Source organism: Pundamilia nyererei, unplaced genomic scaffold (genome assembly GCF_000239375.1).
Source record: "Pundamilia nyererei isolate P.nyererei 1_Seehausen unplaced genomic scaffold, PunNye1.0 scaffold00178, whole genome shotgun sequence".
Lineage (NCBI taxonomy): Eukaryota > Metazoa > Chordata > Actinopteri > Cichliformes > Cichlidae > Pundamilia > Pundamilia nyererei.
The window spans coordinates 1,093,607-1,115,722 of NW_005187579.1; the positions used below are offsets into that span (position 1 = coordinate 1,093,607).

The 22,116-nt window shown below is 41.7% G+C and overlaps 1 protein-coding gene, 1 long non-coding RNA gene and 1 other non-coding gene across 3 annotated transcripts in view; 1 reads left to right on the forward strand and 2 right to left on the reverse strand.

The window, feature by feature from the left end:
- Positions 1 to 4,470, forward strand: part of LOC102201370 (uncharacterized) — an 8,100-nt gene extending 3,630 nt beyond the window's left edge. Inside the window, exon 3 of the long non-coding RNA XR_312068.1 lies at positions 4,044 to 4,470. This is a non-coding gene — a long non-coding RNA (uncharacterized LOC102201370). The remainder of the gene's footprint in view (positions 1 to 4,043) is intronic.
- Positions 4,471 to 5,302: 832 nt separating this feature from the next.
- trnaf-gaa (transfer RNA phenylalanine (anticodon GAA)) lies at positions 5,303 to 5,375 on the reverse strand. The gene has a single exon. It is a non-coding gene; the product is annotated as a tRNA-Phe (tRNA).
- A 2,286-nt stretch (positions 5,376 to 7,661) lies between these two features.
- LOC102201560 (probable G-protein coupled receptor 22) lies at positions 7,662 to 22,090 on the reverse strand. Its single transcript, XM_005746450.2, has 2 exons — positions 21,840 to 22,090; positions 7,662 to 10,680 (listed from the first exon to the last, which is right to left on the reverse strand). Exon 2 carries the CDS (start codon positions 10,567 to 10,569, stop codon positions 9,037 to 9,039), a length of 1,533 nt encoding a protein of 510 aa, XP_005746507.1. The 5' UTR covers positions 10,570 to 10,680; positions 21,840 to 22,090; the 3' UTR covers positions 7,662 to 9,036.
- Between the last annotated feature and the right edge of the window lie 26 nt (positions 22,091 to 22,116).

The following is a 22,116-nucleotide window of genomic DNA, read 5'->3' on the forward strand; positions in this document are numbered from 1 at the left end:
AATAATAATAATAATAATAATAATAATAATAATAATAATAATGTGCTGGTCCTCCATACCAGTTTGGCTGAATTAAAGTAATTCTACAAAGAATAGTGCGACAAGATTCCTCTACAGTAATGTGAAAGACTCGTTGCCAGTTATCACACATGCTTGATTGCAGGTCGTGGCACATCCAGTTATTAAGTTTAGGTGGCATTTAGTTTTCTGCATAGCGCCAGGTAGGTTTTGAAGCTTTTATCTCTTAATCAATGAAATCATCACTTAAAAATTGTATTTTGTATTTAGTCATATTATCTTTGTCTAAAATTCAAATTAACTTGATATGAATCACTTAAATGTGACAAATATGTAAAAAAAAAAAATATTATGCATTAACAAAATTGTTAATGCATTTCACAGCACTGTATATATTTACAATACTGGAGCATAAGTATTATTGCATGGTGTCAAATGAGTGATTTCTTACTTACTTACTTTTAAGTGACAAATGGAAACTACATCTGTTTTAGATGCAGATGTGTTTTAAATCTGTTACAATGGCCAATGAGCAGAGTTGCATAACAGGTCATGAACTTGAGTTTGCAGTGTGGGGGTGAGGGGTGGCAGGCAGCCAGGCCCCAGACAGATATCAATAGACAAATCCTTTCCAGAGACACATCCACCCATGTTCTCTCTCTTTGTGTGTGTGTGTGTGTGTGTGTGTGTGTGTGTGTGTGTGTGTGAGAGAGAGAGAGAGAGAGAGAGCGTGATCACTTATGAACAGTGACAAAGAGAGAGAATGGGCACACATTTTTAAAGTGTTTGCTTTCTGGAGCCCACTCTGTCTCTTGTAATCTCAGGGCCTCTCCTAAATGCATTACTCAGTTTCTATTTTAAATTTGGCCATTTATTAAGCCTTTGGCAGATGGTAGAAAAACCTCAGAGGCACCACCCCATGTGAAACACACGTGCTAAAACATACACACATTTACATCAGAGAAGAAGGAAGGGATAGATTGGCTAAGACGACAATACTTTTTTGGAGAGCACATGGTGACACAGCGCATTGGGTAACAGCCGCGACTGTGGTCATTAACCTGACCTGTGTGAGTCAAAGGGAAAGGATGTGAAATGTAGAAGCACGGGGACGACTGAATGTGATGTGTTCGAAATTTTTCGAACATGGAGGTTCACAGACAGAGCACCGTGACCGGGGCACCTGGTGGTGTCAGTCTCCGGTGGATGATGTCAATGATCTTCATCTGCCTTATGAAAACCTGCTAATAAACTACACAAACCTTCAAACCTTCCCTGTGGTCCAGCCACATATACACTGAGGAAAGCAAAGGTCTAGTCAGACAAGATAAATGTAGATTATTTTCCATAAGTTAACAAAAAACAAATTTCTTAGAGATTTTTTTCCAGTAATGCATAACTACCTCAGATACCTTCATTATATTTGAAGCATCTTTTTTATTTTATTACAAAAGTCCAGCTGCCAGTCCAGCTGCATTGTTCAGCAGAGAACAAAAGAGCAAGGACAGCAGACTTTACTCAATTGCGGCTTTGATATAATGACGTAGATCAGCGCCCAAGCAATTACAAAGGTCAGGGCAGTGCTGTGAAAGAACAACACAACTCTATGAGATGACATCTGCACAGATTAACACAGAGAATCAAGCTTTCCTAATGTCCTTGGAGCTCGTTCAAGGAACATTGAGTGGGTTTGTTACTTTGAACTCAGTCAGTCTGAGGAGACAATGCCTACTTATTGTCTCAAAGGACAAAAGCGGGGGTCAGTCACTGTTCCCTCAGATAACAAACAATTGTTACACCATGACTGTATGGATCATGGTGGGTTATGTCACAAGAGCTTTACAACAAGACCTCCTTAGAAAAATACTTGCCTTGCATCTGACAGTTTGGATGATGCTGACTGTGGTTTAAGGTATCTGACTGTTCATACCATCAAACACGAAAGACAACTTTTGGGGAAACTGTAAACAAAGGCTGAGAAGTTGATCAGGTCCTCGTCACGTAATATGTTTTACTTGTCAAAAAAGGAAGTTTTTAATGATAATAAAGGCCGACCGTGTACGTTTATGCATGTGTACGTTTGTGTAATCCAAGTGATCACATTTGGATAGCACTAAAAATAACTGCCAAGATCCAGTGTGATCAATCACTCAGATCACTTGCTAAAGTGGTCATGTATTCATTTTGACCACATATCGTTTTTTGTGTATTCTTAACAAGGACATAGCAGGAAAGTGTGCAGTCAGGTTAAAATGCACCTGCAGTCAGGGTAAAAGAAAGTAAATTTTAGGGCTTTATATATGTATAATGATCTGGTCCTTGCCAGGTTGTAAAATGATTTAAATACAACCTGAGGTGAACAACAACATTTGACATATTACATCATGTCATTATTTGTTTAATAAAAACTAAACCAAAATGCAGAAGCTGTGTGAACTCCATGAGTCAGTAGCTTTTAAGAACCACCTACCTAAACTTACCTGAACATCTGCAGATGTAGCTTTTGGGTTTTTGTAGTTCCTCTGTAGGTTTTCCTAACTTTAAGACTTGGTAAGGACCAGATTATTTAAATGTTTTAATATTATTTCCTGACACATAAAGCCTTTAGGAATAAAAGAGGTTATTCTTTAATTTTACAGTGAATGTGTCATTAACTTTTTCGCTCTGTCATGTCCTCTTTTGCTGTCTCTTGTCTTATCAGCATTAACAACAGAAGCCAATGTCAATCTTTCTTTCTTTTTAACAAGACCTGGCTTCCAGTTTTTTTTCTTGATGAATAGAGACAGACAAGCAAATGTGCACAGAGTGGTACTGGATAGTAATAAAATTAAAATCTGAACACAAGCTGAACATGTGGGTACACATGATAGTCGTAGGTCGTACCCATGGTGCGTTTTAAAATCCGGCTCACATACAGGGATGACAGCTGTTGACTCTCTTTCCCCCCCTTTAATCACTGTTTATAGTCGGTGACATAGAAGAACATTCAGCAGCTGAAGAGACAGATTTTTCCAATTATCCATTGAAGTTATAAACAAAGGCAGAGAGAGTGTAAACACAGGATTTAATTTAATCCGGTGACCAAAAACATGACTCCCAGAGAACAGTAATGATGCTCTGTATATGCTAAATGTGTAAATAGACATTTGATAACGCCATCAGCATATAAACTTTAGCAGGTCATGTTTCGTGTCATGTTTGGTGTTTACAGCTTGTTCTACTACACCTGAGTAGGACACTGAATAGTACAGGAATATAAAACCTGGAAAAGTTACTGCTGCTTTATATATAGCTAGAAAAATAATCAAAGAAATCTGCGAGATTTAGACAGACACATCTTGATGCACGCTCAATCATCCAGGGAAGTAAATCTCCAAAAGTTGATTCTGTTCATCTGGACGCAGCGTTTTGTGGGAGAAACGTTTCGTCACTCATCCAAATGACTTCTTCAGTCTCAGCTGACTGCAGGTCAGCTGCAGGATTAAAACATTTCTCCCACAAAACGCTACGTCCAGATGAACAGAATCAACTTTTGGAGATAGACAGACACAGTTAAACCAGTACCAGTCTTTTTTTTAAAAAAAAAAAGCATAATAGTAACAGTCTCTCAGCACTGTTAAACATTTCTGCAAATTGTACAGATACCAATTCAATTTTGCAGTTTTGCAGTTGCAGCTTCTTCTGTATTTTTCCCATAAATAATAAATGCAATAATAGATTGCAGTGCATCATAGGAATTTAGCGTGATGTCACACTCTCAACCTAATAACGATGATCGTTTATTCTTTTTACTTTATGAAAGCATATTTCTAAAACCTGCCAAGTCGTATGTCATGAACCACTCTGCTTCTAGTTCAACCTGTTCAATCTGTTTGGCAAATGGCACAGAAAGTTTGCCGGTTAGAAGTCACTTTGCTCCAGTTATGCAAGCCTTGAAGCCATTCCAAATTAGTCGAGACGTCTGTGGGAGCTGCTTGAAAATGGAACGCTACTGAATAGATTTTTTTTTTTTTTTGATTAATTAGAGCAAAAACATCCTTTCCTTGTGCCTGTCCATCCGCCCGGCTGGCTGGACCGCTCTCCACCTGTGAGGTTTTTATTCAACCACCAAACTGAATTGGTGAACTGGGCTTGATTGGCTTCTCCAGGCATTCTTTGTTGCTCTCCAAGACCACTGGGAAAACAGCCAGCAGGAAACCAGATGACAGCAGTGGAAAGTGTGAACAACAATGAAGAGGAAGAGAGAGGGAACCTTGCATAACCAACAGCACAGGATATTATGTGGTGACAAATTACATGGCAACAAATGAGGGAGGAGAGACAATGAAAATGCATACAATTAATTTGAATGATCTGCCAAAGTTTGGGTTTTAAATAAGTGTGGTTAAGCTGAAAAGGTGTACATTGTTTTCTCGGCATTGTCACTGTTAAATATAACAATCCATATTAAAAATGCAGAGTAACATTGGTTGCCCAGTGTCTTAAAAACTGTCTTATTTACAGGATAATTTAAGTGTTCAGTATTCTGATATCATATTTGGTAACTGCAGTACATTCAGCTGAGCACTGTCACATTTCTTCAGAGGAAGTTCGAATATTACTGCAGCTTCTAAGTCCTAAATGCTGCAGACCTGTTCTACTTCAACTGCCTTCCTGTTACCAGTCCTCTTCAGTGTCTTTCTGAGTCTGCAGACATTATGTATGCAAACACAAACCATCTGAACACTTTGCACCTTGTTAGATCCCTGAACCGCTTTCTGTCTTTTCATTATCATTGCGCTGCTGATTAACACATCACCACAGAGAGCCAGTTGGCTGTTCATTCCGGTTTCAAAAGGAATGACGCAAATTCGTGACCCATTTGGTGCCCTGTGGTCCCAGGCCTGCTCTCTTCTTGCTTGTACACACCCCGGCTGGCACTCAGATCAGAACAGCTGAGACCCAGTCAAAGAATCCAAATGTACCATAGAGGGTCCCATATACCTACCGCAGTCCCATTGAGGCTCCTCTGGTGCGTTCTGCTGTCTGCTGCGACTGGTATTTAACACAAGCACATTACATTGCATAGTTACATAATTTTTCAAGTGTTTTAGCCATACCTTTCAGAAACCTATTGAACCAAATGCTACTCCTTTGTGGCCTAGTAGTTGGCAGTACATTAGACATACTTCTTTATCAATTCCTTAAATGCAGATGCAGTTTACAATCACAATTAAAGTAGTAGCACTTAAAAATGATGCATAAAGAGAGTTGGAACACTTAAAAAATTTGCCCATTGCCCGCTTGCCGAAACCCGGGATCGAACCAGGGACCTTTAGATCTTCAGTCTAACGCTCTCCCAACTGAGCTATTTCGGCTGGCGTGAACACACGCCACCATCTACCGGTTATAACAAAATGGGCATGTTTCGCTATATTTCGGTTGTAGTGATGTCTACAAGCTGCAAACTGTAATGTATACATATAGAGCGCGTTTCATTTAATAGTAGTTTGCACATGTCCGTTTAAAACCACATAAATGAATTAACTGAGTAATATGAACGTTTCGGTTTATGTCGATTAAAAAACAATAATAAATCGAATTTCATTAGAGGACTGCATATTCCACTTTCATATCTCACGTAGCCTGTGCTTTCAAATGTATAGTTTGAGGCTCCACAAACTCGGTCATGAAATATCTACGTCTGCAATTTTCAACTTCCCCACCAGAGGGCGCTCTATCACAGGACATTAAGTGCCACAAGCCCTCTGGACAAGATTTGAACGCTATTCTTTCCTTTTCCTGCATCCATTAGCTATTACCAATAACATCTTATTTACGATACACTGAAAGATCAGCCTAAATTAGCGTATAATGGCATGCAGTCACATACAGTGTGTGGCTAGTAGTATATAGGCCAATACACAATACAATACAATATAATATAAGCTTAAATTGATCCCAGTTTTACAATATCATGCGTCTTCCTCTTTACACAAACCTACTACATTTTTCAGTTTTTTTAGGTTACACACCGCCTGAACCATTTTCCTGTATTCCCATATGTTTGTTATTCTCTAATGAGAACTAGCTTTAGACATAAAAGCTGCAAACACTGAGCTGAAACATGCCTCTGCTGAAGTGAGACATGGACTTTAGATGCTTAGAGCCATCAGCTCCAAAAATTCCACATAAAACCAGTTTCTACTGGTTCACATTACATGCACTCCTTCACTGTAGCTTGTGATCACCTCACTATGTGCCAGAAAGAATGCTGGCCTTTGCCATAAAAGTGTATCTGCACAGATATCCTTACAACTCAACACTCCGTCCTCTACATTTCTTAGTCCTCACATGATTTATAGAAATTGGTTGCCACGCTGTGGGCCAAGAGAAATGGATGGTTAATTTAAAAAGTAAAAAAACAAGGTACCTTTTAGGGTAGCCACTCCTGACCATTTATTCCTGATGTCTGTCCAACTAAATTAGCTTTAACCTTTAACCCCAAAACAGCACCTAGGATAGAAAAGGGCACTTTATCATATCCATACTCCGCTGTGCAATGTTAGATAATAACCCTTGAGTTTCAGTGTAAATGTTACACTCCCCATTAGTGTAAAAAGGTTTTTTCCATTTACAAAAAAATAAATTAAAAATGATTTATTTATATGTCATTTAATTTTAACCAAAATTATGTCACTGGTATTTGCAGTGGCCTAATTGTTCTTTCGAGGTTTAAGTGCTGCTGAATTAGCCTACTTTACCTTGCAGGCTTCATCCCACATGGATGACCTTCTTTTTTTCCCCTATATTGCCGAGGTCTGTAGCGCCTCCCTCCCACGCAACACGAAGCCCACGCCACGTTTTCAAACATGCAGGCAGCTTTTGAGCCGCTACGCCGCCATGACCCACAGGAGAGCTCAGTGGGAGGGGCATGTGATGATTACTGCCAGGTATAGGTGCCTGCATTCCTACAGAGGGCACTTTTACTGAACATGAATGCACAGACTGAAATAGCACATCTTCACATAAAAAAGCCTACAGCGCCGAGGTTTGAGTTTAGCACACCAACCAGTGGAAAGACAATACTAAAATTATCACATGTAAATGGCACTACCCACTCATTATTGGCTGCATCTGATGGTGATAAATGAACACATCCACAAACACAATGTACCGTTTGTTCAACACAGAGACCACACAAAGCAAATGTTAAAGCGACTATTGGTCTCACCAACAAATGGAGGAGTCTCTGTATGCATGTGCGCATCACATCTTTGTGTTGATCATACTTCCTGATGAAGTTCATTTGGGGAGTTCGAGAGTGGTTGGATGCAGTTATGTTCTGTTCAGACGTCGCTGTATGCTCTTATGTGCGATTTCACCAGATGGACATACAGAGATTCCTTGATGTGTGAGCGAGAGTCTGTGGGGACATTATGTTCTTTTGCAGCATAGCCATGAGTGATTATATAGGCTATATGTACGGAGCTGCACGTTGTCCTCATGTTATTCCTCTTGTAGGAGGCTTAAAAAACCTAGTGAAGAAATGTAAAACCTGTTGTTTTTTTTGTTTTTTTATCTTGGACGAAGTCTGAGTAGCTCTGACCCCCAGCTGGAAATTTAAACAAACTTGCAACACAGCACACACGCGAAAGAAAAACTCAATTCATTCTTTTAATTCACTGTTTTGTGACACATTCACATAAAAACACTGTGGAGAAAACTTCTAAAGATATTCTTGGTGTACATATGTTATATATTTTCACTTGTTAACATTCACTAATGCATTATTAGTGTGATAAATCACACGGCCGCTGCAATGAACAATAGCGTGAGTACAATGTTAGAGCAGTGAACACAAGCATGTAAAGTCAACACTACTCTTTATAACGCCAGGAAGCTGTTAGGGCCCAGCTGTGGTGACCGTTACACTCCCCTGGGAGGAGCTGACCTGTGGGACCGCATGTCTGGGTGCAACGACACAGAGACGAGGCAGCTGGATCACTGCTCTGCTCTAGGAAAGTCGTTTTATAACCACACACTTCCGTTTCATCATGTGGGCAATATTTACATCATTTACATGAATTTTCTTCTAAGCAGCTTTACATCTAAAATGCAGTCTAAGACTATAGACCTGGAATAAACACAGTATCTGTGAATGATGATTGTGTCTTTTCTTTCCCATCACGAGTCACATGAGAAGATTTCTCATGCTAACAGTGAACGCGAATCTACAGCCAGCGGCCAGTTAACTTAGTTTAGCATAACAAGTGGAAACAGGGGGAGACAGCTAGACTGCAATACCAAATAATATATTACACCATTTGCTATAAACTGGGGGCAAAAGAAGTGTTGCGAAATCTTATGCAAGCGCTTTAATATCTTAGCACACGATAAACTCACACTAAAGCAAAACTTGATTTACTAATTTACACTTTTAACTGTCCTCTGACTTGTTCTTTATCGTCTCTCCCCAGGCTGACCCTGAAAAGTTAAAAGTTTATCAGCTGTCACTGAGCCTTTCATTTAAATATCTGACATGCTCCCTTTTTTGTTCCGAATGCACAGTATACCATTTAGCGGAACGTTTAAGGCAGAGATAATATTAAATACATTCAAAGAATTTATGTGTTTGAAGTGTATCAACATTTTTTTAAAGCCTTGGAGGCTTTAAGTGGGAGAAGGCAGATCATATCTTCTGCTGGCTAAACACATTCTTTGGAGTGGTTATGTAAGCACCACTATGAGGATGCTCTATTATTCAGCTCCATATGTAAATAGACTTCAGTGATTCACAGAGTGCAAACTATGTACAGTGTGTGTTGAATGATTCTCTGCAGAGGCTGTGAGCGCCACAGTGATTGTGACACCCTGCTTCCACTGCAGCCTGCGCTGAGGGGAGAGTGTAGCAGGAGCTTGCTGCTGGTGGTTACATTTAAACGTCTCCCCAAGGTGTAAATGTGATTTGCACATTTCTCACACCGGCTTCTCGCACCGGCGAGCTTCATTATGGAGCCTGACCTGCATGTTTCAGTCTCACAGGGCTTCTCCCAGGCAGCGTTCGGTACCTTCGCTCGCTTCTAGACGCACGTGCCTGCTGGTCTTTCGGTTGTCCACCCAGGAGTTGTGTATGACAGTCCCACCTGGTGAAGGGTCTACCTGGAGCAGGGACACCACCCTCTTTTTAACCTTGGCGCGAAGGGCACGGCGCAGTTTCTGTCGGGTGAAAGCGTACAGCAGCGGGTGGGAGACGGTGGTTCCGTAAGCCAGAGCGAGGAACCAGAGGCGTAGGCTGACGAGGACGTCGCTGGGGCCGATGCCCAGGATTAGGACGTTGGTCACTGAGAGGGGAGCCCAGCAGCCCAGAAAGGTCGAAATGATGATGAGGGACATCTTAAAGACACGTCTCTGACGCTCTCGGCGATCTCGATGTCGTCTCACTGCCCGCCGCAGGGCGATGATGGCCGACACGGAAGCCTGAACGCCCACTGTGGCTGGCATGGGGGTGGCAGCGCCTGTGTCAGAGCTGACGAGCGGAGCAGAGGATGACACGGCATGGGGAGAGGTAGCTGTCGGGGTTGGGGATGGGATGAGGGGAGGGTGGCTGAGCTGTTTGGTATTATCTGTCGTGCATTGTTCTCCTCCTAACTCCCCACCATCAGTCGTTAGCCCCGGCTTCTCCTTTTTTTGTCTCTTGTGGCGCCCTCTGCAGGAGGGGCCCCTGAAGCGCTGACCCTTTTTCATGTGGGAACCAATGCGGATGTTTAAAGCCCTCAATATTCTGGAGTAGGTAAACAACATGACTGCCACCGTGGTGAAGAAGATGGGCACTTGGAGGATAAGATGGTAATACCTACCGGGGCCGGTGTGAAAGCCCTGACCACCAACACATAGGACGGTCCGGTTACGCCATGCTGGCGCCACAGTGGAACTAATGTCATACGAGGACAAAGGCAAGGATTTCTCCATCTCCCCTGCTTCTTCTTCAGTGGACCACTGCAACTCCAAGAATGGGATAAAAAACACAGCGACCGAGGTGATCCAGACGGCGATCAGCAGCAACGCCGCCCTGTGTGTCGTCAGCAGCCTGTTGGCCGGTCGTACCGAGATGTCGTATCGGTCCAAGCTGATAACCAGGATGTTGATGGCTGTGGCGATGCTGGCAAAGGTGACACAGGCCTCGTGGAAGCAGCACACCAAGGCCAGGTTGGGTCCCGGAGGCAGAAGAACAACAACCAGAGTGAGGGGCACACACAGCACGCACACCGCCACATCCAGCACGTGGAGGTTGACGGTCACCATGTTGCTCACAGAGTCCACTAAATTGGATTGGGAGCAATAGAGCACCAGCACAGTCAGGTTGCTGCTGAATCCCAACACCAGCTCCAGCATGAGGAAGGCGGTGAGTGACACCTGGAAGCCCAGCGAGTACGGAGGGTACCAGGACGCAGGGGTGCTGAAAGAGCCGCCTCCTCCTCGCTCCTGAAGGACTCCGAGTCCCTCCAGCCCAGCGGCTGTCCGAACCCCATCAGTAGTGGCCGGGCCTGAGGTGTAGCTGCCGGTCTCCATGACGACCTCTCAGTCTTCATATATTGTATCTGTCAGACTGCTGATGAGCTCCCATGATGCACCTGGCCAATCCTCCATGATGCAGGGATGAATAACAGCTCTGTGACAGCGCTGCAGAGAAGGGAACACAACGCAGACAGATGAGAGATGAACTGTGCAGGAGAAAATCAAAACACATTATTCTCTCTCACAGCATGACAGAGATCCCAACATAACTTTGGATAAAAACAGAGATCATAACTTATCCATGTTTACCAAAAGAATTCTGTCTGTCTGTCTAACACATTTGCACGCATTAACTCCAGCATCTGCAGATTGAGCAGGTGCTGCATTATGCATCAATCCATCCTTCATTCTGTCTCCTATCAGTATTACCATTCTGACTCAGCCACAGCTTGAGACGTGAACACAAGCTGCCAGAACAGCAGGCCGTCGCAATAGGCCATCACTAATGTGTACTGGAGCTCTAGGGAATGACCCAAATTGAATGGAGCTAAATAATCAGACCTGCAAGAAATCAACTACTCTCAGTGGATCAGTAAATACAACACACTCAGCAGGTTACACAAAATTGGTTATGATCTTTTCTCTGCCAGCTGTAACAGACCGCATAATGCATTTAAAATAGCTCCGGCACCGAAGGGGCATATTTATTGGAAAGTGTTGGTAAGCCTTTGCCAGTTGACAAGCATACATACAGACATGCACATAGCATCGATGCCAACATCAGAGTGTAATTTGAAGAGTTACACTACTTCCCTTAAAGTACTGTAAAAAAACCAAAGGAATGACTGTAAAATACTCCAGACATAACCAATCATAAGTCAGACCTTTAATGTGATCACTTTTTAAAACAGATACTGCTCATTTTAGGGCCAGGGCAAAGGCGGGTAGAGATGCCTTTCCTAAATACCCTAAATTTATTATGTGCCTAATGTTCATGATTGTAGTGATAGAACAATGTGAGTCCGAACGATGACAAGGAAATCGACTTATATAACGCTTTTAAAACCTTATTCTTGGGACATTTTAAGCCTGTTATATGAGATTTGACAGGTGATCCTGTCGATGTGGATAAACGCTAAAATGACAGCTCAAATAATTGCCCTGATGCATTGCAAAAATGTTAGACAAGGAGTAAGAATTTCTTCTGGAATGATTTTGATCATACTGATAAGGACTAAAACTAAAGAAACTATTTGTGTTTCCCTTTTTTCTAAAGAACAGTTTTTACTTCACCTAACTAAAAATGAGTTTTCCAGCGCACCATATTAAAGAGTTAACTAACCTCAGCCCACAGACACAGCCTATCCTTACTGATAAACACCAGCAGTATGTCATTGTTACATCGACAGCTACAAGATTAAAGTCAGTGTGTAAAACACAGCCGCTCATCATTGATTGTGGAGGGGGGGCGGAAACTAATTGCACCTGCGGGAAATCAACCGAACAAGTGAAATCACGGCTTCATATGTCTCTAAATTGCTATCTGAATGAATATCTTGGCATCAGGTGCTCAAAACATTTCGTGACTGGCCTCCGAGTCGAGAGCACAGGAAACTGACTCCAGCACAACAAGTCGAGCCTGAAATATCAACCTCCGCTCTGGTAACAAGGCATTCAGCTGAGTGATAGACTCATTTTCTCCTCACCTCCGTTACCACGGAAACCTCGCTACAAGGAACTACATTAATGAGGGCACAGGTACCCCGGCGCTGAAGTGCGGGACACTGAGCAGTAGAGTAGTAGTAGTTAGAACAGCTCTCAGCTACAAATCGGAGAGCTTGAAACGCGCCGCATTCCTGCGGAACAGACAGAGGAGACCGAATAAGTGTCGTGATGGGGCTTCCTGCTCAGCTTTGAGCCAACAGTACCAGCAGCGGTAAAAACCTTGTGCTACAGATGTTTTGAATAACGTGTCTTATAATCCATGTCACAATGACTCTGCTGACTTTCGTGCGTCCCTTTTTTCCCTTGGCAATACAAACAACTCAGTGTGGAAGGAAATCAAAGTCCCACGAGATTTCGAGATTGTGATTAAACTATTTTAATTCATATAAGCAAATTCTACGAAATCTAAGTTATGGCAGCACTGACTAAGCCAGAAAGGATGCAGATTCCTGCATCAACTTTCAACTGTAAAAGTGTCCCTCGAGGACGCAGCGACAGATAAAAAGGATGAAACTGTTGGGGTCAAGGGTTCGGGTTTTTCCTTTGATTTGTCTCTTGTCTGTTCTTCGTGGGGATTTAAGGAGAAATTAAAGAGGGGCCACTGGGGAAAAAAAAACAAAACATGGGTTTGGTGGGGAAAAAAATAAACAACAAAAACTGAGTGAAGAGCTGATGGTGTGCAAGAGCGCAGACTCTCGCAGCAACTTTGCTGGACTCGGATTGGAGGTTTCCAGCTGGCCTGATCGTCCACAGACTGTCTGATTGTAGCAAGGGATTGGATGGAGAAGGTATGAATCCATTTAAATGAATTCATACCTTTAAAAGTGTGCGTGCACTGAGAGACAGATTACAGCAATCGCCTGAGTGAGGGAAGGAAGTAGAAAAGAAGGGTGAACCAGACGCAGCGGTAAACAAGATGTCCCAGGGAGCAGAGGTGGCAGTCTTACATCAGCCTTCCTCTAACTGCGGCTGGTTTCCTGGTTGCATCCAGTCCCCAAAAGACTGCTTCAGTCCCCAAAGACTCCACTCATGATTGCCTGAGTGAAAAGCTGCGTGATGACTGCACGGGTTAGACGCTCAGCACAGGAAAGGTGTAGATATTACAGAGCGTAAAATTACAGCAGAAAATCAACCCGCTTGAAAGGCTTTTCTGTGGGGACTGTTATCACAGGCTTCATGGTGTTCTGCTTTAAGAGAACTGTGGCTCTGTTGTTTTTTTCTTTTCAAACTTTGCTCTTTTGTCTTTTTGTAAAGGTATGTTTTATAGTTAAATATGATTCATCATCTATATGTTAAAAGGCTCAGTTTCAAAGGGCATTTGTGTGATGCAGACAGGTGAAAAATCAATCAGTGTGCCCCTCCTGCTTGAACCAAAGTGACTCATGTCTGACCCTGGAGAACAACGCGCGGTTTCACACTGGTCTGCATTCACAAGCTGCTTATTAATAATTTGCTTCCTCTTTGAAAAATGCCAATCAGAATGAGAATGAGCGAGTCAAATTTGGCGTTCGTTGCTTGAATTCAGAAACCAGCACTGCTGCTTTGTCACTGTCCCGTTGTTAGAGGAAAGCAAGTGTGAAACCAGGTGCATTTCTTAAGATGCTTTGCTAATTAACTTGCACACCAGGGAGTTCTCCAGGTAACTGTGAATGTGTGTGTGTGTGTCCATTTTCTGGCTATGCAACAATATAATAATAAGGCAGTATTCTCACTCAGGCCCCGGCGCGCTGAGAGCCAGGAAAAGCCCACATCGAGGTGCTAGATTTGATAAGTGGCTGGGCTACCTCGGCAACACCTTTTCCCTTCAAACCTGGGACAGGGTAATGAGGTTCAGCTTGATCGCAGTGACACATTTTCAGCTGAGCTCTACAGGTAGTGCTGAGAACTGTGACATTGTGCTCTGTGTGTTCTCTGAAGTTGTAAATTGAGCCAAGGCTATTCCAGTGAAAAGATGACTGGTATTTCAATCTGTTGTAGTTTATATTTTTAAAATGATGTCATGTTATGGGACATTTCCATCACCCCATGTGCAGGCACGGAAAACCCAAGGCAAGGACGGCAGTTTCAGAGTTAGCAATTTTTTGGCCAGAAGAGGCACAGTAACTTCCCATTCTTCCTCAGGGAATGTTGAAGGTTTGTTAAGTAAGCTACTATGTCCTAACACTTTGGTTCTGTACAGGTAAAATAAAAAAAGACTATAATGTGGTGAGCTGAATTTTACTTCCTGCAGTTAGAGCCTGGAAAGCAGTTTCTTCCTGGGTACTGATTGGTTACCTGGGCGTGGTTATCTTCCTGTCAAACTCTTGGCAAAAATTCAAATGAAGGCTACTTAAATATTCCTATTTGTAAAAAGATGATACCCTAAAATACATGGTGTTAGATTCAGTTTCCAAAATCCTGGATGCTACACCAGAACTGCTTTCATGGGACTTAAAAAGGGTAACTAATCAGATGTACTCAATTAACTGATCATCAGTAAGTGTGAGCACCTTTATAAAAGCAGATGTTTGGGCAATTTGCTGGTCTGGAGGATCCAGGTGTCCCAGCAAGGTCAGATTGCAGTTTCTCTAAACGGTGCCAATTTACAAAAGAAATTATATGTTACAAACATCAGATTCTGCAGACTTACAGTAAAATTAACATTCTGTACATATTACAGCAGCTCTGCTCCACAATAAAAGCATCTCATCAGGCCAACCCGCACCCCAGACTTCTCACCCAATGAAAACATTTACTACATGAAATCAAAAATCTAACTGCTAAATAGCTGACCAGGTAGATATCAGATAAGAATGAGTGGTTTGGCTCCCAAGGAGAAAGTGATGCAACACAACCAACTTTTTTGTTTTGTTTCGTTGTTTTTTGTTTTTAACTCAAAATAAGCATATATTTTTCAAAACTTTCACAATAAAAGCCTTAGTCCAACTGTATATTGTAGTCCTTATTTCATAAAAATGACTGTGTGATGTTTTCTGTTAATTTTTTATGTCATGACCACATACAATATAAATATTTTCATTTGACTCTTCATGATATTTTATATCACATTTGGGTCTTGAAGCATAAAATATTTATATAATTATTTAATTTGAAGGAGCATCTCTGTCTTGTGTTTGATGTCATTTATATTAAAATTGTTCCTTTTTTGTTTTTTTAATTTGTTTTTTTTATGTGACTGGTTTGTGGTGCTGATTGTGACCTTTGTGATGTTGCTTTGGAATTCACAACTTTTGTGCTTATTTAGAAACTAAATAGCTGATTTATTAGGTTTGTTAGAGATATTAACTTTGTTTAATTTTTTTATGTTATCTTAACAAAAGCCTTCAACATAACCATACAAACAATAGACAAAAGCCCAAAACAGGGGGGGGGGGATAGCAATCTGACTGATATATCTTTTTTCTGATTTTGTCATTATTGTCTTCTTTTGAAAATAAATAGTTTTTCCAAAATGCAATCTAAAAAAAAAAAAAGAGATTGCTGTGTTTTTTCTGTTTGTGTGAAGTCATTTTGAGAAATGTAGGAAATGGACAGATTTTAAGCACAAAACCTCTAATCATCAGACAATAATCTGTCAGTATAATGAATATATTTCTAACAGTGCATCAAAGCCTCAGCGGGCAGGTGAATTTGCAAAGCCATGCAGCACGTTCAGAGCTAATGCTTTCCACACAGATCTAAGCGATGCCTTGCAACCTCTTCCCCTCTGGTGTGGGGAAACCAGACAGTGTGTGAAAGACACTATATGGCATGTATAATTAAACAGCTAGGCACATCAGCAATTCCCAGAAGCAGCAGGACAAAGATTAAAAAGATGAAAGTTAATCTTGCTTTTCCTCTGAGACAAGCTGATGTAACAGGTTTTCAAAGTAGCACGGCTAGTGAGAACGGAGGAAGAAACATACATGAATGGGAAATGCACTGGAACTTTATTCTTTTAAAAAAAGGGGGGGGGGGAATGCTGTGGAAAATGATGTTTTTATGAATACATAAGAAGGTTAGTGGCACTGAATACACTACTCTTATGGCCCCAGTGGCAGCCTAAGCAGACGTAAACACCACTGGATGATAAGCACGGATGTACTGAAAGAGAAAAACTCAAAGCGAAAAATCTAAAAATAGCAGCAGAACTGAAAGCAGCCTAGAGACACACAGAAAGATGGCCTTGAAGGGGAGGTTAGAAGAAATTAAAATTAGATCTTGGATTTTTCTTCATTCCTTTCACACGTATGTGGAGCCACAGGAAGTCAGCTCTTATTGTGACAGCATGATGAGCCCTGCCATGAAGAGTTAGAGAATTTACATGTGCTATTTTATGCAATTGCAACCATGATCGTTTCCTATAAACAGTCCATCAAGTTAAACGAGAGTTAAACCCGAGGACACTGGTTGACATTGCTTGGTTTGATTTGTGCTACCCTGAGGTTCATGCAACGTCCCCTCTGAGGGATTTATGCATGCACCACAGCCGGGCTCAGAGATGACATTTCACAATGTAATGTGTTTCTAAGAGCTCACGTGTTTCACATGTTTCTGTGAGATTGGGCTCATGCACATTCTCCTTAGGATGAAGACTGTAGCTGCTGTCCTCAGGTGCAAGCTATTTCTTTAGTTTAAACACTAACCAAAGCGCATGCTACCCGATGCATGTGTTCCTAATTGGTGGTTAAAACCACACACTAAAATTAAGGAGAATCTCAACATACACAATGTTGTACACAATCTCCAACATTAGGGGTTGATGTGTTCGCTGCTCTACATCTTAAAAACTTTTACTCAGCTGCTAGCTCAAAAAAAGTGTTTTTCCTCCACTAAAATATAAAGTTATGCAAGATACCTGAAAATCTAATCAGATTAGAAATTCCAACAAAGAAAGGCACGAGGAGAGAATAAAGTTTCTGCCTGTGCTGCTGTTGAGTGAGTCAGTGTGGCAGCAGGACAGAAAAAGTCACATTAAAATAAAAAGATAATGTGATCAGTATGTGCAGCGTGAATGTAATCATGTTACATTTATGTTTTGCAATCACTGCATTGGGAAAAATCATAAAATCTAGTTTCTGGGAATCTGATCATTCAAAATTTTGTACAAAAAAAAAAAAAAAGATAAAAAGGCAGCTTAATCACAAGAATGCCACCAACAAGCTGAAGGAGTTCTGATTCTCACAAGACATTACAAAGGACAAAGCAGCGCAGAAGAAGAAGAGCAGGGATGACAGCACTGAAGTCTGCAGTGAGGGGGTGAAGAACAACACAAAAAGGCTGAAGCTAGCATGAGAACACAGAACATATACGTTCAGTCGGTGTAATAAACACCCACCAGCACAGTGTGTGTGTGTGTGTGTGTGTGTGTGTGTGTGTGTGTGTGTGTGTGTGTGTGTGTGTGAGAGAGAGAGAGTGTACCATGTAGACTCCTGTTGAGACATCAAGCTCTCTCTCTAGTCACCACGCGAAGACAGAGACAAAATGACACATAAGAGCACAACACATTGCTCCTCTGCAGCACAATTGGCCGGAGTAAGACACATACAATCCCACACACACACACACACACACACACTTTTACAACAGGATGCCTGCTGAGCTGACAGTAAGTGGTCTTGGAGAAAAAGGTGAAAGAATTGAAGATGAAAGTTCAGACTGTCTCACAGTGCTGTGAGACAGTCTGTTTGGCATTATTTGTGTGCCAGCAGATGAAACGATAATAAATCCAGACTGAAGTCTAGATCCTTGAGTGAATCTGTCCTTAAACTTAGATTAAATTACGGTTTCCATGTTCCAACTTCATGCAAAGATCATGCATATTATTATCAAGTGCACAGGAATTTTCTAAAGGTAAACAATAAGCTTCAATGCAAATGCTAGTTTGATATGGTTGTGACGTGAAAAACACAATCAAACACCGCCCTACCACGGCTGATTTTCAAAAGTCTAGTTTTTATTTTATGTTGGTCACTAAAATGTTTTAGTTTTTAGTTACGTTTGAGTTGTTCTGTACATCTCCATCATCCCTCACGTGTAGATATGACAGCATGGACACTGCACAATACAAATTCTACGAGTTCATTTTACAAAAGCATTCCTACTCTAGATCCACTTTTTCTGCATCACATACATCACAACAATGGTTACAGTGGAATGGGAGGAAGCATCAGCAAGAAAAATGCTTTGCGAGGAATCATCAATACACCTTTACTAATATGACCTAAAACATCCTCTGATGTTTTTGTCTTTCCACAACATTTCTTCAGGATTAAGATCAGGACTTTTTCTTAGCCACCACAAAACATCATCTTTATTCTTCTTTGTCCGTTCTTTGCACAGCAACCTGTATGTTTTGCATCACTGTCTTGCTGCACGCGTACTCTCTCCTAAATATTTCAGTTCATGTCGTTTGTGTATTTTAGAATTCGAGAGCACGGTTCAAAACTCATTGCTCTAATAGTGCCTGTGAGCCTCGTGCAGAGCCATCGAAGTATGACCAAACCATGATACCATCACCACCATGTTTCACAGATTGGATCATGTTCAGCTGGAACGTTGATCCTTTCGGCTTTTCTGCCTGCAACTGTGGAGCAAAGCTGTGATAGTTGCGGTGTTGCGTGCTGCTTTCTCCTTGCAGCCCTGTCAGCCACACAATTGTTAACTGTTCTGATGGTGGACTCATAAACCTGAACGTTAGTCAATGTGAGAGAGACCTTTCATTGATTAGACCTCCGCAACTATTAAATGTCCCGCTCCTGAAGTGATCTCTGTTGGCTGATCACTCCTGTGGAGGGTAACAAGGTCTTCAGTTTCCTTCATTTGTCTGTCGGTGGATTGATGGAGTCCAGAAGCTTCAGAGATGTGTCTCCAGCCCGACGATCATCAGCATCTTGCATTTGTTCATACCGTTATTCACTTCCTCGTGAGTTGTGGAGATCTGACTTTTGACAGATCCCTATTATTTTGATTAAAAACACAGCTAATCGCCATTCCACTGAATGATATTTGACCATGACTCCGCCTACAAATTAACTGCTAATCTTGGGGGTCACTATCTGAGCATCCGCTTGTGTTCGTTAGAGACCCGTCAGACTTTGATAAATGTGGCATTTCTTTTTCCTGGTGACTTAAAAATGAAATGACATGAAAATTCAAGTTGGTGTCAAAATTAATTTAAACTGTAGGAATCAAAACTAGCTGATTTATACTTGCGTGCACTTGAACAGGATACAAAACAAACAAAAGGGAACCAAACAATTGACACTGTGCATAAAGAAACCCTTTACAACATAATATTGTAAGTACTGTAGTGTCTCACCACAGTTTTCAAGCACCGAGGGGCAAAGTAAATGGTCTGCGTCCGTTTGATTGCTTTATTGATCGATTGTCTGGGCTTTTTACAATCTTTAATTTATGACAGCTGTTTAAGTTGCATCCATTTTTTCTATGGTAGATTATAGCTTTCCTGATGTCATAAATATTTCCATTCATTTCATAATGAAGCTGAAAAAAAAAATAGAAAAAAGCAATCAGGAAGGCATGAAATATGTAGACTCCAGAGAATGCTTCAAAAGAGATATGGGGAGTATAATCAAGCAATTCCAGACTTTTTTTTTCTAAGAGTAATCTTTAATGCATTCATGTCTTTAAATGATGGCTGGGAAGATTGGAGGAGTTAACTTGCACACACACTGTGAGTGCACCTATTGCCATTTCAGTTACAGACCATCAAACAACTTGGTATTGGGGAAACAAATCCATTATTCAGGCAGACTTCCCAGATGGCAGAGGGGTAATTCAGGTTTGAGCAAAGCATCCTACTGAGAGCCTTTATGTTGTCCTGTTACCTGAATAATTCATTGCAGTGCCAAAATATGGACCTGAAATAGCCAGCCATAGAAAACCTAAGCTGAGGGAAGAGGCAGAACAAGTGAGGTGAGAAGATGTGTGTTGTGAATGAGAGATATGAGAGAAATAGCTTCTTGGTGAACGCTCATAAGGTTATTTAACTTGGCAAAAGAGCCAGTTAGAAGACAGTTTATCCGTTTAGTGAAATGGCAACATAGACAGACAGGCGCACACGCACACACACACTTTCTGCCTTCATGTGTCCGGCGGGATTTGCTTTCTCTCCTTCATGTTCACAATCAAAGCCGTTCACAGCAGAACACGGGGACCGTATGGTGGAGACACAGCTCGGACCAAACACTTTCATCAGACTTCTCCCTTTTTCTCTCTTTACTTTCCTCCACCTCCACACTGTTGTCACCAGCCGCCCTCCTTTCTCTGTTACTCCTCATCTCGCCTGCTGCGTCTAGTTTCATTTTCAAAGTCGTCCTTTGTCCTCTGCACATCTTTTTTTTCTTGTTTTTGTTCTTTGACAAAGTGTTGCTCACGATTAACCGCTGAGACAGAAGCTGCATGACGCAGCCCGCAGATTGCACGAGTATCAAGTTATTTATTTGACTTTATAATGGCAGACAGCAAGTCTGACTCCGCCCAGAGCAAATTTAAATTGTTTGTCTTCTGTGCCTCTGAAAATAAATACATCTGGACCACTAACTGCAGCTAATAGTTTTTTCCTTTTTCCATCATCAATTTTCAGATTGTTTTCTTGACTGTTCATTCAATCTAAAAGTATTTTTGAAATGCAGACTTGCAATCACATCTTTTTCAGACGTTTAATCACAGGGGAAAAGAAGACATTTCTTTCCCTAAAATGTTTTAAATTGCTGATACTTAACCAAAATAAAGTGCAGGGAGAAGTCTATCTTAACTTTAAGTTTTAAAGTGGTGCATATGAGGCCAAAATATGGATTTTGTGGTAACTTACCCTCATGAATAAAAAAGGTGAAGTAGGTATGGTCAGTAATAACTGTAGGCTGGCGGGCTGTGAGATTACGACTTGTGCATGTCCCCAAGGCCGTTGGAGCACACAGCAAAACACAAACTGTTAAGCATCGCAGGCATACACACAATCAAAACAGACAGCCACACTTTGATGCGCGCGGTGAAATGTTTCCAGCGGACCGCGTTGATGACTCCCTCAGGAGCGTGGGAGAAAACACAGAGCTTCGGAGCCCGTAACTGTGTCAAGCACCCACTCCCACACACAGCCGGAGGTTCTAATAAAACCCAGATTCCTCTGCTAAATCGATATTTCGTGAAGCACTTTGTGCCAAAAAGCGCGCGGAGCGATGCGCAACAACATCTTTAATCACACGAACCCTGCATACAAAGCTGCATATAGCCCAATCAACACATTAAGTTAGATGCAATCGGCGCTACGTGCAGTCATAATAGTTCATAAACATCAGGTTCTAAATTTGCGTTTAACATACGCTGCGTAAAAGTTAAACTTAAGCATTTTCAAAACTTAAGCAGGTGGTTTAATATGTGAAATCCATCCATACTGATCAACAGACCTTTAATTAGTAACTTTTAATAATGGACAGTGGTGACGTGCATGCCAAATACTTGCCAAGCGCTGCGCATTATATACTGAAATGTCTCCGTCAGATTAATGGATACGTGGATAAACTCGCTTTCGGGTTTTGTTTTGTTTTTTTTTTCGTTTTTTAATCCATTATTTATTTATTGCCAATTAGCACTCTTACCTTTCAGAACCTTGGGCTCAACGATCCATTCCTTCACCGTGAGAGTGCTGATGAGAAGCGTCCCTTCTGTCCAGAGGTGTGTACGAGCCGAGCGCATGCTCAGCGGTAGCAGCTCCAGGAGGGAGTGCTAACAGCAACACAGCCTAGTGGGACAGACAGACGGCTGCAACTCATCCCCCTGCTGGATCCACAGAGGACTCTGCCGTCTGTAGGACTTCAGCTGACTGGGTGAAGGAGGCGGGATCATCACGACCAAACACTGTACACCACTTACAAA